This window comes from Ovis aries, chromosome X, assembly GCF_016772045.2.
Source record: "Ovis aries strain OAR_USU_Benz2616 breed Rambouillet chromosome X, ARS-UI_Ramb_v3.0, whole genome shotgun sequence".
NCBI lineage: Eukaryota > Metazoa > Chordata > Mammalia > Artiodactyla > Bovidae > Ovis > Ovis aries.
In genome coordinates, this window is record NC_056080.1 from 98,631,594 (window position 1) to 98,645,536 (window position 13,943).

General features: G+C 41.1%; 1 protein-coding gene across 1 annotated transcript; it reads right to left on the minus strand.

The window, feature by feature from the left end:
* Window positions 1-12,909: 12,909 nt before the first annotated feature.
* On the minus strand, window positions 12,910-13,331 carry LOC114111206 (cytochrome c oxidase subunit NDUFA4-like). Its single transcript, XM_042242446.2, has one exon. The coding sequence runs from the start codon at window positions 13,317-13,319 to the stop codon at window positions 13,071-13,073; it is 249 nt and encodes an 82-aa protein (XP_042098380.1). The 5' UTR covers window positions 13,320-13,331; the 3' UTR covers window positions 12,910-13,070.
* Window positions 13,332-13,943: the final 612 nt, after the last annotated feature.

Below are 13,943 nucleotides of genomic sequence, written 5' to 3' on the forward strand. Positions count from 1 at the left end.
TCTAGTTCCCTGACCAGGGATCAAACCTGGACCCCATCTCACTCCTGCATTGGAAGTGCAGAGTTTTAGACACTGGACCACCAGGGAAGTCCCTATACAGGGTGTGTATAAATTTCTTTCTTTCTTTTTTTTTTTTTTGTGGCATCTTTGTCTGGTTTTGGTATTAAAGTGATGGTGGCCTCATAGAATGAGTTTGGCAGTTTACCTTCCTCTGCATAAATTTCTTGAAGACAAAGATCTTTCTCTTGTTCATTGCTGTTTCCTTGGTGAAGATCAGCATCTGTCACATAGGAGGGGCACAATTAGTCCTTGAGAGCAAACGAATAAATGAAGACACAATCAAGGGAAAATGAGAGTAACTGGTCCTGATGATTCAGGTACCTTTTTGCCTTGCCTTTTCCCAAGGCTGTTGAGACCAAGGTGAGGTCAAGGGTTCTAGATTGACTATCAACAGTGAGTGAGTGGTAGTCACTCAGCCATGTCCAACTCTTTGCGACCCCATGGACTATAGCTTGCCAGGCTCCTCTGTCCGTGAGATTCTCCAGGCAAAAATACTAGAGTGGGTTGCCATTTCCTCCTCAAGGGGATCTTCCCGACCCATGGTTCAAACTCATCTCTTTCACATCTCCTTTTGCATTAGCAGGCGAGATCTTTACCACTAGCTCCACTGGAAGCCCTATCAACAGTGAGCATTGATGGGATTCACGAGATAATTATTCCTTCTGCACTTCCTTTGCTTGAGGAGATAGCTGAAGGGCCTACATGCACAGGAGTTAGATACTCAATTTTTTCTGGCTCAGGACATATTCAGAAAGAAAGGAGGGTGGGACTTCCCTGGCAACCCAATGGTTAAGACTCTGAGTTTCCAATGCAGGGGGCACAGGTTCCATCTCTGGTTGGGGAACTAAGATCCCACATGGCCAAAAAGTAAAAAAGAAAAATTAATTTTAATCAATCAATAAAAAGAGGAATAGTTTGAAATAACAATTGAATTACTGCGTTGGAAAAAGTAAGATGGTCTGCCATAAGTCTTTTGGAAAAGCTGTGGGGAAAAAAAACAAACCACAATTCTTATGAAGATAGGAAAATAAATCTTCCACACATGGGAAAAAAGCATAATGCTATCAAGTATCTGAGTACAGTTTAAATACAATTTTCATGGTACTTCAATTTTAGAAATGTGATAAAATATTTTGACAAGCATTCAGTCTCTACATTTCCTGGGGTAAGAGGCTAACGGTAAAATATTGAATGCAAAATAATAAATGAGAAGTCTTGCCACAGCACAGATCCCTAATCCAGTTTGGGGCAGGCTGTGTTTTAAATTATTAAACTGTTAAGAGTCATCTGACAGCTGCTTTTAAAGAAAATATGACAACTGTTGATTTTTTTTCTGGAGCAATACAAAATGTGGTAAAAAAATTTCCACTTGAGATGGACTTGACGTCAAATATAATTCACTTAGAAATCTAACAGAAACAAATCTGTTCTGGATCTGTTATGCTACTGCCATGGACTATTTCCACTGTTATCTTATTTCCTTCTATGAGTAACATGGGACAGGACTACTACCCAAACCCAGATTGATTAAGATCAGATGTTCCAACAGAGCAAGGGACAAGAAGGAGGCCAGGGAAGGACAGGCCCTACATATCCTCTCGCACCCCCTAGAACCACCATCCATACAACTTAGTTTAAAAGGAATGTCAAGGTGAGTGTAGCGTGAGGGATGAGGAAGGAGCTTGAGTTGACTGTGCACATGCTGGCTGTTTTTTTGTGTATTTTTGTGATTGAATGGGGTTTTATTTTGTTTTGTCTTTTGACTGCAGTCAGAGCCTCCTCTTCCATCTCACCGAGAGTTGGTCCTAAGCCACTTGCTCATTTGTTGACAAGGAAACAGGCCCAAGTCAGATACTGTTGGATGCCTGCCCAATGGCCTTCCCACCTCCATGTCTTTCCTGATAGAGGGACCCTGATCGTGTCAGACCTTCAAGCCAAGAGCCCTTGATCTCAGGGAAGATGTCCCCACCCGCTGTCATTAGTGGTTCAAGCCAAGCACAGCTAACCCATTTCTCTTATCATATCATAGGTGACCATGTTGCCTACTTTGGGTCAGTGAGATAAAGGAGAAGTTCACTGGGAGATCTCTGGAAAAACTCTTCCTCTTTGATCAAGGATAGAGGTAGAGAGAGAGAAAGTGTCTGCCCTACACCCACTTCCTGCTTTGGGAAGTTGTCAGGCCATTGATTCAGCAGCTACTGAATACACCACTAAACTGTCTTTACCCACTGAAGGTAGCAGTGAGCAAGGACAGAGAGAAAGCTGGGTAAGGAGGGGCTTAAGCTGTGGTCTTTTCACTGGAACTGTTTCCAAATGTTTTAATATGTGAGAAAATGAAATGTATTTGTCATTTAAACCAGCGTCAGTTACTCTAATACTTGAAGCCCAAAGCAACCTAATTGATTGATTTTGTTGTTCAGTAGTTCAGTCATGTCTGACCTTTTTTGACCCTATGGACTATAGCACTCCAGGCTTCCCTGTCCTTCATCATCTCCCAGAGTTTGCTCAGATTCATGTCAATTAAGTTGGTGATACCATCCAGCCATCTCCTCTGTCTCCCCCTTCTCCTTTCACCTTCAATCTTTTCCAACACCAGTGTCTTTTAAAATAAGTTGACTTTTCTCATCAGGTGGCCCAAGTATTTGAACTTCAGCTTCAGCATCAGTTCTTCAAAAGAATATTCAGGGTTGATTTCCTCTAGGAAATTGATACTTGACACAAATAAACAAAGCAACATGATACAAGACACAAATAAACAAAGTGACATGGCCAAGTGTGCTCAGGTCATTGGCATCAGTGGAAGGACTAGATGTGGAATGAATATGGAGTTTGGAATTAAACAAACCCATATTTTTTGGTTCTTTTATTAAATTTTTTATTGAAGTATAGTTGATTTGCAATGTTATGTTAGTTTCTGCTATACAGAAAAGTAGTTCAGTCATATATATATATATATATATATTTTTTTTTAAATATTCTTTGCCGTTATGGTTTACCCCAAGATACTGAATATAGCTCCCTGTTCTATACAGTAGGACCTTGTTGTTTATCCATCCTCTATATACACCGCTTTGCATCTGCTAATCCTTAATTCCCAATCCTTCCCTCCCCGACCTCCCCTCCCCTATGACAAGTCTATTCTCTGTTAGACCCATGTTTGAATCACTAATTTCCTGTGTGCTCTTGGACAAGTTACCTGATCTCTCTGGGCCTGTTTTCTCCTCTGTTACATGGGGTTAACATGAGCATCCACCTCATGGAGTTGTTGCGAGTTTTAAATGAGATTACATGATGTGTCTGAAAGTCAGTGAATGTCAGCTCGTTCTGCTTCCTCCTTCACACTTTGTCCAGTGTAATCTTTTTTTTTTCTTGTTTTAACAAATATATTTATTGTGACAAATATAATTCTAACAGAGTAATAATTTGTAAATTGATCATTTTATTTTTTACAAAATATGTTTGAAACAATGCAATCTTTTGACCTTGTCTTTTCAACCCACTCCAGTATTCTTGCCTGGAGAAGCCCATGGACAGAGGGGCCTGGTGGCCACCATCCATGGGGTCACAAAAAGTCAGACATCACTGAATGACTAACACTTTTGGTTTCTTTCCTTTAGAACTATATTAGCAGTTGTGTTTTCATGATAAAATATTAGCTGTATACAACCTCATAGTACTTACAGGATTAATTTTATTTCATTATAGACATTTTAATAATATTTACAATGTGCCTCCTCTTGGTAAGTCCCCCAAACAGCAGATTGCTTAGTACATTAGCATCCAGAAAAGTTACCGCTGAATGCCTATATCTCTGGCTTTAAAAAATATTAGAGACTTGAAATTCGATGCATCATCTTGAAATCTTTGTTTTTCTAGGTAGTCCTTAAATCTCTGTTTTTTTTTTTAATGCTATTTTCAGACACCTATGACAAAAGCAGATGAATATAAGCAGTGACTCAATTGTTTCTACCTGTGAATATTGGAAAGAAAAATTATGCCTAAGTAACAGTAATTTACTTCCTGGTGGCTCAGAGGGTAAAGCGTCTGCCCACAATATGGGAGAGCCCGGTTCAACCCCTGGGTCAGGAAGATCTCCTAGAGAAGGAAATGGCAACCCACTCGAGTGTTCTTGCCTGGAAAATCCTATGTACAGAGGAGCCTGGTAGGCTACAGTCCATGGGGTCCCAAAGAGGCGGACACGACTGAGCGACTTCACTTTTCACTTTAACAGTAATTTATGACATGGCCATAGTGTTTCTACAGCACAGGTCCTAATAACATCACATGTGAACAAATGCACTATCATAAATTTCTTCCAGTCATTATCTCAGCAAGTAGTGCCAACAACCCTAAATGGTGGATTCTGTTATCCCCATTTGAGGGATGGGTAAACTGACACTTGAGATAGTCAGTGATTTCTCCGAGGTCACACAGCTAGTTAAAGTGCTACAGCTGAGACTGGACTCAAGTTCTGTCAGACTTGGGAGCCCAGGTTCTTAATTTCTACACTTTCAGTTCAGTTCAGTTCAGTTCAGTCACTCAGTCGTGTCTGACTCTTTGCAACCCCATGGACCACAGCACTCCAGGCCTCCCTGTCCATCACCAACTCCCAGAGTTTACTCAGACTCATGTCCGCTCAGTCGGTGATGCCATCCAACCATCGCATCCTCTGCCATCCTTTTCTCCTAGTGCCCTCAATCGTTCCCAGCATCAAGGTCTTTTCAATGAGTCACCTCTTCGCATCAGGTGGCCAGAGTATCAGAGTTTCAGCTTCAATATCAGTCCTTCCAATGAACATTCAGGACTGACTTCCTTGAGGATGGACTGGTTGGATATCCTTGCAGTCCAAGAGAATCTCAAGAGTCTTCTCCAACATCACACTTCAAAAGCATCAATTCTTTGGTGCTCAGCTTTCTTCACAGTCCAACTCTCACATCCATACATGACCACTGGAAAAACCATAACCTTGACTAGACGGACCTTTGTTGACAAAGTAATGTCTCTGCTTTTGAATATGCTATCTAGGTTGGTCATAACTTTTCTTGCAAGGAGTAAGCATCTTTTTATTTCATGGCTGCAATCATCATCTACAGTGATTTTGGAGCCCCCCAAAATAGTCTGCCACTGTTTCCACTGTTTCCCCATCTATTTGCCATGAAGTGATGGGACCAGATGCCATGATCTTCGTTTTCTGAATGTTGAGCTTTAAGACAACTTTTTCACTTTCCACTTTCACTTTCATCAAGAGGCTTTTGAGTTCCTCTTCACCTTCTGCCATAAGGGTGCTGTCATCTGCATATCTGAGGTTATTGATATTTCTTCAGGCAATCTTGACTTCAGCTTGTGCTTCTTCCAGTCCAGCGTTTCTCATGATGTACTCTGCACAGAAGTTAAATAAGCAGGGTGACAATATACAGCCTTGAGGTACTCCTTTTCCTATTTGAAACCAGTCTCTTGTTCCATGTCCAGTTCTAACTGTTGCTTCCTGACCTGCTTATAGGTTTCTCAAGAGGCAGGTCAGGTGGTCTGGTATTCCCATCTCTTTCAGAATTTTCCACAGTTTATTGTGATCCACACAGTCAAAGGCTTTGGCATAGTCAAGAAAGCAGAAATAGATGTTTTTCTGGAACTCTCTTGCTTTTTCCATGATCCAGCAGGTGTTGGTAATTTGATCTCTGGTTCCTCTGCCTTTTCTAAAACCACCTTGAACATCTGGAAGTTCACAGTTCACATATTGTTGAAGTCTGGCTTGGGGAATTTTGAGCATTTCTTTGCTAGAGTGTGAGAAGAGTGCAATTGTGCAATAGTTTGAGCATTCTTGGCATTGCCTTTCTTTGGGATTGGAATGAAAGCTGACCTTTTCTAGTCCTGTGACCACTGCTGAGTTTTCCAAATTTGCTGGCATATCGAATGCAGCACTTTCACAGCATCATTTTTTAGGATTTGAAATAGCTCAACTGGAATTCCATCACCTCCACTAGCTTTGTTCATAGAGATGCTTCCTAAGGCCCGCTTGACTTCACATTCAAGGATGTCTGGCTCTAGGTAAGTGATCACACCATCGTGATTATCTGGGTTGTGAAGATCTTTTTGCACAGTTCTTCTGTGTATTCTTGCCAACTCTTCTTAATATCTTCTGCTTCTGTTAGCTCCATACCATTTCTGTCCTCTATCAAGCCCATCTTTGCATGAAATGGTCCCTTGGTATCTCTAGTTTTCTTGAGGAGATCTCTAGTCTTTCCCATTCTATTGTTTTCCTCTATTTCTTTGCCTTGATTGCTGAGGAAGGCTTTCTTATCTCTCTTCGCTATTCTTTGGAACTCTGCATTCAAATATGTATATCTTTCCTTTTCTCCTTTGCTTTTGGCTTCTCTTCTTTTCACAGCTATTTGTAAGGCCTCCTCAGACAGCCATTTTACTTTTTTGCATTTATTTTTCTGGGGGATAGTCTTGCTCCCTATTTCCTGTACAATGTCACAAACCTTCATCCATAGTTCATCAGGCACTCTGTCTATCAGATCGAGTCCCTTAAATCTATTTCTCACTTCCATTGTATAATCATTAGGGATTTTATTTAGTTCTTAGCTGAATGGTGTAGTGGTTTTCCCTACTTTCTTCAATTTAAGTCTGAGTTTGGCGATAAAGGGTTCATGATCTGAGCCATAGTCAGCTCCTGGTCTTGTTTTTGCTGACTATATAGAGCTTCTCCATTTTTGGTTGCAAAGAATATAATCAGTCTGATTTTGGTGTTGACCATTTGGTGATGTCCATGTGTAGAGTCTTCTCTTGTGTTGTTGGAAGAGGGTGTTTGCTATGACCAGTGTGTTCTCTTGGCAAAACTATTAGCCTTTGCCCTGCTTCATTCTGTACTCCAAGGCCAAATCTGCCTGTTACTCCAGGTGTTTCTTGACTTCCTACTTTTGCATTCCAGTCCCCTATAATGAAAAGGACATCTTTTGGGGGTGTTAATTCTAGAAGGTCTTGTAGGTCTTCATAGAACCATTCAACTTCAGCTTCTTCAGCGTTACTGGTTAGGGCATAGACTTGGATGTTGAATGGTTTGCCTTGCAAATGAACAGAGATCATTCTGTAGTTCTTGAGACTGCATTCAAGTACTGCATTTCAGACTCTTTTGTTGGCTTTGAGGGCTACTCCATTTCTTCTAAGGGATTCCTGCCCAGAGTAGTAGATATGATGGTCATCTGAATTAAATTCACACATTCCAGTCCATTTTAGTTCACTGACTCCTAAAATGTTGACATTCACTCTTACCATCTCCTGTTTGATCCTTTCCATTTTGCCTTGATTCATGGACCTAACATTCCAGGTTCCTATGCAATATTGCTCTAACAGCATCAGACCTTGCTTCTTTCACCAGTCACATCCACAACTGGGTGTTGTTTTTGCTCTGGCTCTGTCTCTTCATTCTTTCTGGAGTTATTTCTCCTCTGATCTCCAGTAGCATATTGGGCACCTACCAACCTGGAGAGTTCATCTTTCAGTGTCCTATCTTTCTGCCTTTTCATACTGTTCATGGGGTTCTCAAGGCAGAAATACTGAACTATTTTGCCATTCCCTTCTCCAGTGAACCATGTTTTGTCAGAACTCTCCACTGTGACCCGTCTGTTTTGGATGGCCCTACACGGCATGGCTCATAGTTTCACCGAATTAGACAAGGCTGTGATAGAGTGCCTGATGAACTATGGATGGAGGTTCGTGACATTGTACAGGAGACAGGAATCAAGACCATTCCCATGGAAAAGAAATGGAAAAAAGCAAAATGGCTGTCTGGGGAGGGCTTACAAATAGCTGTGGAAAGAACAGAAGTGAAAAGCATAGAAGAAAAGGAAAGATATAAGCATCTGAATGCAGAGTTCCAAAGAATAGCAAGAAGAGATAAGAAAGCCTTCCTCAGTGATCATTGCAAAGAAATAGAGGAAAACAACAGAATGGGAAAGACTAGAGGTCTCTTCAAGAAAATTAGAGACACCAAGTAAACATTTCATGCAAAGATGGGCTCAATAAAGGACAGAAATGGTCTGGACCTAACAGAAGCAGAAGATATTAAGAAGAGGTGGCAAGAATACACAGAAGAACTGTACAAAAAATCTTCACGACCAAGATAATCACGATGGTGCCAGACATCTTGGAATGTGAAGTCAAGTGGGCCTTAGAAAGCATCACTACAAACAAAGCTAGTGGAGGTGATGGAATCCCAGTTGAGCTGTTTCAAATCCTGAAAGATGATGCTGTGAAAGTGCTGCACTCAATATGCCAGCAAATTTGGAAAACTCAGCAGTGGCCACAGGACTGGAAAAGGTCAGTTTTCATTCCAATCCCAAAGAAAGGCAATGCCAAAGAATGCTCAAACTACCGCACAATTGCACTCATCTCACATGCTAGTAAAGTAATGCTCAAAATTCTCCAAGCCAGGCTTCAGCAATACATGAACTGTGAACTTCCTGATGTTCAAGCTGGTTTTAGAAAAGGCAGAGGAACCAGAGATCAAATTGCCAACATTCACTGGATCATCAAAAAAGCAAGAAAATTCCAGAAAAATATCTATTTCTGCTTTCTTGACTATGCCAAAGCCTTTGTGTGGATCACAATAAACTGTGGAAAATTCTGAAAGAGTTGGGAAGGTCAGGAAGCAACAGTTAGAACTGGACATGGAACAACAGACTGGTTCCAAATAGGAAAAGGAGTACATCAAGGCTGTATATTGTCCCCCTGCTTATTTAACTTCTATGCGGAGTACATCATGAGAAACGCTGGACTGGAAGAAGCACAAGCTGAAGTCAAGATTGCCTGAAGAAATATCAATAACCTAAGATAAGCAGATGACACCACGCTTATGGCAGAAAGTGAAGAGGAACTAAAGAGCATCTTGATGAAAGTGAAAGTGGAAAGTGAAAAAGTTGTCTTAAAGCTCAACATTCAGAAAACGAAGATCATGGCATCTGGTCCCATCACTTCATGGCAAATAGATTGGGAAACAGTGGAAACAGTGTCAGACTTTATTTTGGGGGGCTCCAAAATCACTGTAGATGGTGACTGCAGCCATGAAATTAAAAGACACTTACTCCTTGCAAGAAAAGTTATGACCAACCTAGATAGCATATTCAAAAGCAGAGACATTATTTTGCCAACAAAGGTCCGTCTAGTCAAGGCTATGGTTTTTCCAGTGGTCATGTATGGATGTGAGAGTTAGACTGTGAAGAAAGCTGAGCGCCAAAGAATTGATGCTTTTGAAGTGTGGTGTTGGAGAAGACTCTTGAGAGTTCCTTGGACTGCAAGGAGATCCAACCAGTCCATTCTGAAGGAGATCAGCCCTGGGATTTCTTTGGAGGGAATGATGCTAAAGCTGAAACTCCAGTACTTTGGCCACCTCGTGCGAAGAGTTGACTGTTTGGAAAAGACCCTGATGCTGGGAGGGATTGGTGGCAGGAAGAGAAGGAGATGACAGAGGATGAGATGGCTGGATGGCATCACGGACTCGATGGATGTGAGTCTGAGTGAGCTCTGGGAGTTGGTGTTGGACAGGGAGGCCTTGGCATGCTGCAATTCATGGGATCGCAAGGAGTCAGACACGACTGAGCGACTGAACTGAACTGAACTGTGGTCCATGTGAATAAATTGGTTAGTTTTCTGTGATTGTGGTTTTCAGTCTGTCTACCCTCTGATGGAGAAGGATAAGAGGCTTATGGAAGCTTCCTGATGGGAGAGACTGACTATGGGGGATACTGGGCCTTGTTCTGATAGGCAGAGCCATGCTCAGTAAATCTTAATCCAATTTTCTATTGTTGGGTGCAGCTGTGTTCCCTCCCTGCTATTTATCTGAGGCCAAACTATGGTGGAGGTAATGAAGATAATGGTGACCTCCCTCAAAAGATCCCATGCATGTACTGCTACAGCCCGTGCTCCAACCCTGCAGCAGGCCACCATCGACCCATGCCTCTGCCAGAGACTCTCAGACACCCACAGGCAAGTCTCCTGTGGGACCATTGTTCCTTTCTCCTGGGTCCTGGTGCACAAGGTTCTGTTGTGCCCTCCGAGGGTCTATTTCCTACACTCCATTGTTGCCTAAAATACCTGCTAAACTTCCTAAGTAACCACATTTTCTTAAACAACTGAACTGAAACATATATTTATCATTCATCATACTACTTAGTATTTATTGAGCACCTACTGTATGCCAGGTAAATATCATTTCATTATCAGAACCCTGAAAGATAGGTATTATTGCTATAATAAAACAATAACTACTTATTGTAATCTGTATTAATATCAGTATCAATAGCATCAACATTAATTAATATCAACATTAATGGTAATATTTGTTAGTGTTAACATTCATTATTAGCAATGTTGATTAATAATATTAACATTGATTAACATTAATATTGATTATGAATTGATATGCACTGTGTGCTATGAATTAAGATAGATATTATTCATTCATAGTATTATAAATAAATATAGTGTCTATTATAATAGCTTTACAGATGAGGAGTGGGCAGTAAGTTCTCCAAGTCTGCACAATTGGTAGTGGGCATTCAGTTACAACACAGCCCAATTTCAAAGCCTGTCTTCTTTCCATTGTGCCACATAGCTTCCTGTCATAACTAGAGTAACTGCCTTAAGGAAGCTGTTCCAGGTTTAAAGTGGAAAATATATCTATAGTAATATATTTTAAGTGTCTCAGGGGCCTTATAATTCTTTGGTTCCCCAAACAATTAAAATAGTGCTAGATACTGAGCATTCAATGACTGACTGCTTGATTGATAACGGACTGGTTGATAAACAGCAATGATCCCTTACTTACACCCATTTCCTTCTGAAGAAATGTTTATGGGCCTGACAGTGATGTGAATCTTATCATGCTTTCCAAGATATGTGTTATATTTGGCTGCAAGACATCCACAATGGCTGCAGGATGACCTTGCAGCAATGACAATGTCATCAGTTTGTGAAAGTCTTGAGGATACAATTGACAAAAGGAAAGCTGATCACATCATTTTTTTTTTAAGGTTACATACAGCAGTACCTTTACATGAGGAAAAATGAAAAGCCTGGAGATTTGATTCTTCATTAGTCCTTTATGCCAAAGTCGAGAAATGGATATGAATCATAGCTTGTAGACCTAAAATCTTAAGTGTCATGGCCGTAACTCTCCAGTAGATAGTGAAAGTGAAGTCGCTCAGTCGTGTCCGACTCTTTGCGACCCCATGGACTGTAGCCTACCAGGCTTCTCCATCCATGGGATTTTCCAGGCAAGAATACTGGAGTGGGGTGCCATTGCCTTCTCCAGGAGATCTTCCCGACCCAGGGACTGAACCTGGGTCTCCCACATTGTAGGCAGACGCTTAGATATATAAGCTGAAATTCTTGACATTTTATATATTCATGACCCTGAAGGAATAGAATGAATGGGAGTAGGAGTTGGTGTGTATTTTATGAAGAAAATTAAGTTTGGTGTTTAAAAGAATGTATTGCAATTTTATTTGTGTAATTTCAGATTGGTGGGCTGTGGGAAACTAGAGAGAAGAAAAACAGAGTCTAGTGCTTATCCAGTTGCTAACTTACTGTGTGACTTTCTTCCCACTCTCTGGGATTCCATTCCCCCTTCTCTACGATGAAGGCTTAACCTTATGATCTGTAAAGTCCCTTTCATGTCCAAGTCAGCCCATTTTCTTTCCTTCTACTCCCCAGGTCATTGCCACAGGAGGAAGAGTGGACGTTCTTGAGAAAAGTCCCTTTGAGAGAAAATATCCCATCTAACGAACCTGGAGAACATTACGCAAAGTGAACTTAGGCAGTCACAGAATGACAAGCACCACTTAATAGGACGTCTGTGAGGAATGGACTTCCCTGGTGGTTCAGATGGTAAAGCGTCTGCCTGCAATGTGGGAGATCCGGGTTCAATCCCTGGGTTGGGAAGATCTCCTGGAGAAAGAAATGGCAACCCACTCCAGTATTCTTGCCTGGAAAATCCCATGGATGGAGAAGCCTGGTAGGCTACAGTCCATGGGGTCGCAAAGAGTCAGACACGACTGAGAGACTTCACTTTCGCTTTTCACTTTTCATAAGGAATCAAAAACAGACAAACTCATAGAGGCAGAGAATGGAAGGGTAGCTGCCAGGGGCTAGAGGAATGGGGAAAGGAGGAAATATTAGTCAAAGGGTACTGAATTTCAGTTATAAGATGAATAAGTCCTAACAGGGAACTATATTCAATACCCTGATATAAACCGTAATGGAAAGGAATATAAAAAAGAATGTATAATGTATAACTGAATCTGATATATAACTGGACCAATGCTGAAGCTGAAGCTGCAATATTTTGGCCACCTAATGTGAAGAACTGACTCATTGGAAAAGACCTGATGCTGGGAAAGAGTGAAAGCAACAGGAGAAAAGAGTGGCAGAGGTTGAGATGGTTAGGTATTATCAGCAGCTCAATGGACATGAATTTGAGCAAACTCTGGGAGATAGTGAAGGGCAAGGAAGCCTGGTGTGCTACAGTCCATGGGGTCACAAAGAGTCGGACATGGCTTAGTGACTGAACAACAAAAATAACTAAATCACTTTGCTGTAAAGCAGGACTTAACACAACATTGTAAATCAACTATACTGCAATACAAAAGATGATTAAGTCCTAGAAATCTATTGTATGGAATAGTGCCTGTAGTTAACAATACTCTATTGTATACTGGAAAGTTTGCTAAGAGAGTAAATCTTATGTTTAAGTGTTCTTTTTCTTTTTTTCCTTAAATTCCAATCGTTTATTTCCCATATCCTAAGTTATGAAGTTTAGGGTAGAGTTTCAGCATTAAATAATGAAACATATCAAGTTTCAGACTATTTATTCATCAGTGTAAACCCCAACACAATACACCAACATGATTTCGTGCATTTAGAGGGGAAATATTTTCTGGTTCAGTGGAAAATTGTGTGGATGGCTTCTGGAAGACCTTCATTCTAATCAGCTTTATAGTGAAATATTTCATTTAGAAGCCTGCACCTTCTTTCTTCAGTTTGCTGTAATCTACATTCACAGAGTAGAACTTGTACTGATCATTAGGACCTAGTTTGTTCCAAGGTTCTGGGTTATTCTTTCTGTCCCAACTGACATCGGGATTGAACAATGGCAGGCGTGTGACATACAGTGCTGCTCCAGTCCCTCCTGCTCCAATAAATATGAAGAGGGGGATCAAGCTAGGATGCCTCTTGGCCTGACCAATGATCTGGCGGAGCATGGTTGCGACAGTGGCCTCGAGTCCAAACTGAGAGAAAAACTAAGCCTCAAGGCCGGAGATTAAGCACTTACCGCCTGTTTAAGTGTTCTTATCACAAAATAATAATAATAGTAAAAGAAGTGGGAAGAAACTTTGGAGGTGATGGGTATGCTTATGGAAAAAGTTGTGATGATGGTTTCACAGGTGTATACTCACCCCAAACTCATCAGGTTGTGTATGTTGATGTTTAATGCACAGCTTTTTGTCAAACAGACCTCAACAAAGTGGTTTGAAAAAAAAAAATACTCTGTCTTGAGTTGAAAGTACATGGAGACTATAAGGCTCTTCATTTTTGGAGCAAATAGCATGTTTCCTGTGTGTATTAGGATTCTTGGGGCTGCCAGAGACTTAAACTCAGCTGGAATTTTACTTATGCCAAAATGGGAGACTTCTTGGTTAATGTAACCAAGCCATGGGAAAGTCGAGGCCAAGTGAAACAAAAGCCTGTGATAACTGTCAGGATTCTCTTTCTTTCTCCCTTTTCTCTCCCTTTCTTTTTCAGACTCCCATCTCTGCCTCCCTGAGTGTCAGCCTCATACTCTCAGAGTAATTTCTTGACACACAGCTAGATACATAGTAGCTGGC

Excerpts from the sequence above, each read along its gene's own strand:
- LOC114111206 (XM_042242446.2), bottom strand. The coding sequence starts at position 13,319 with ATGCTCCGCCAGATCATTGGTCAGGCCAAGAGGCATCCTAGCTTGATC.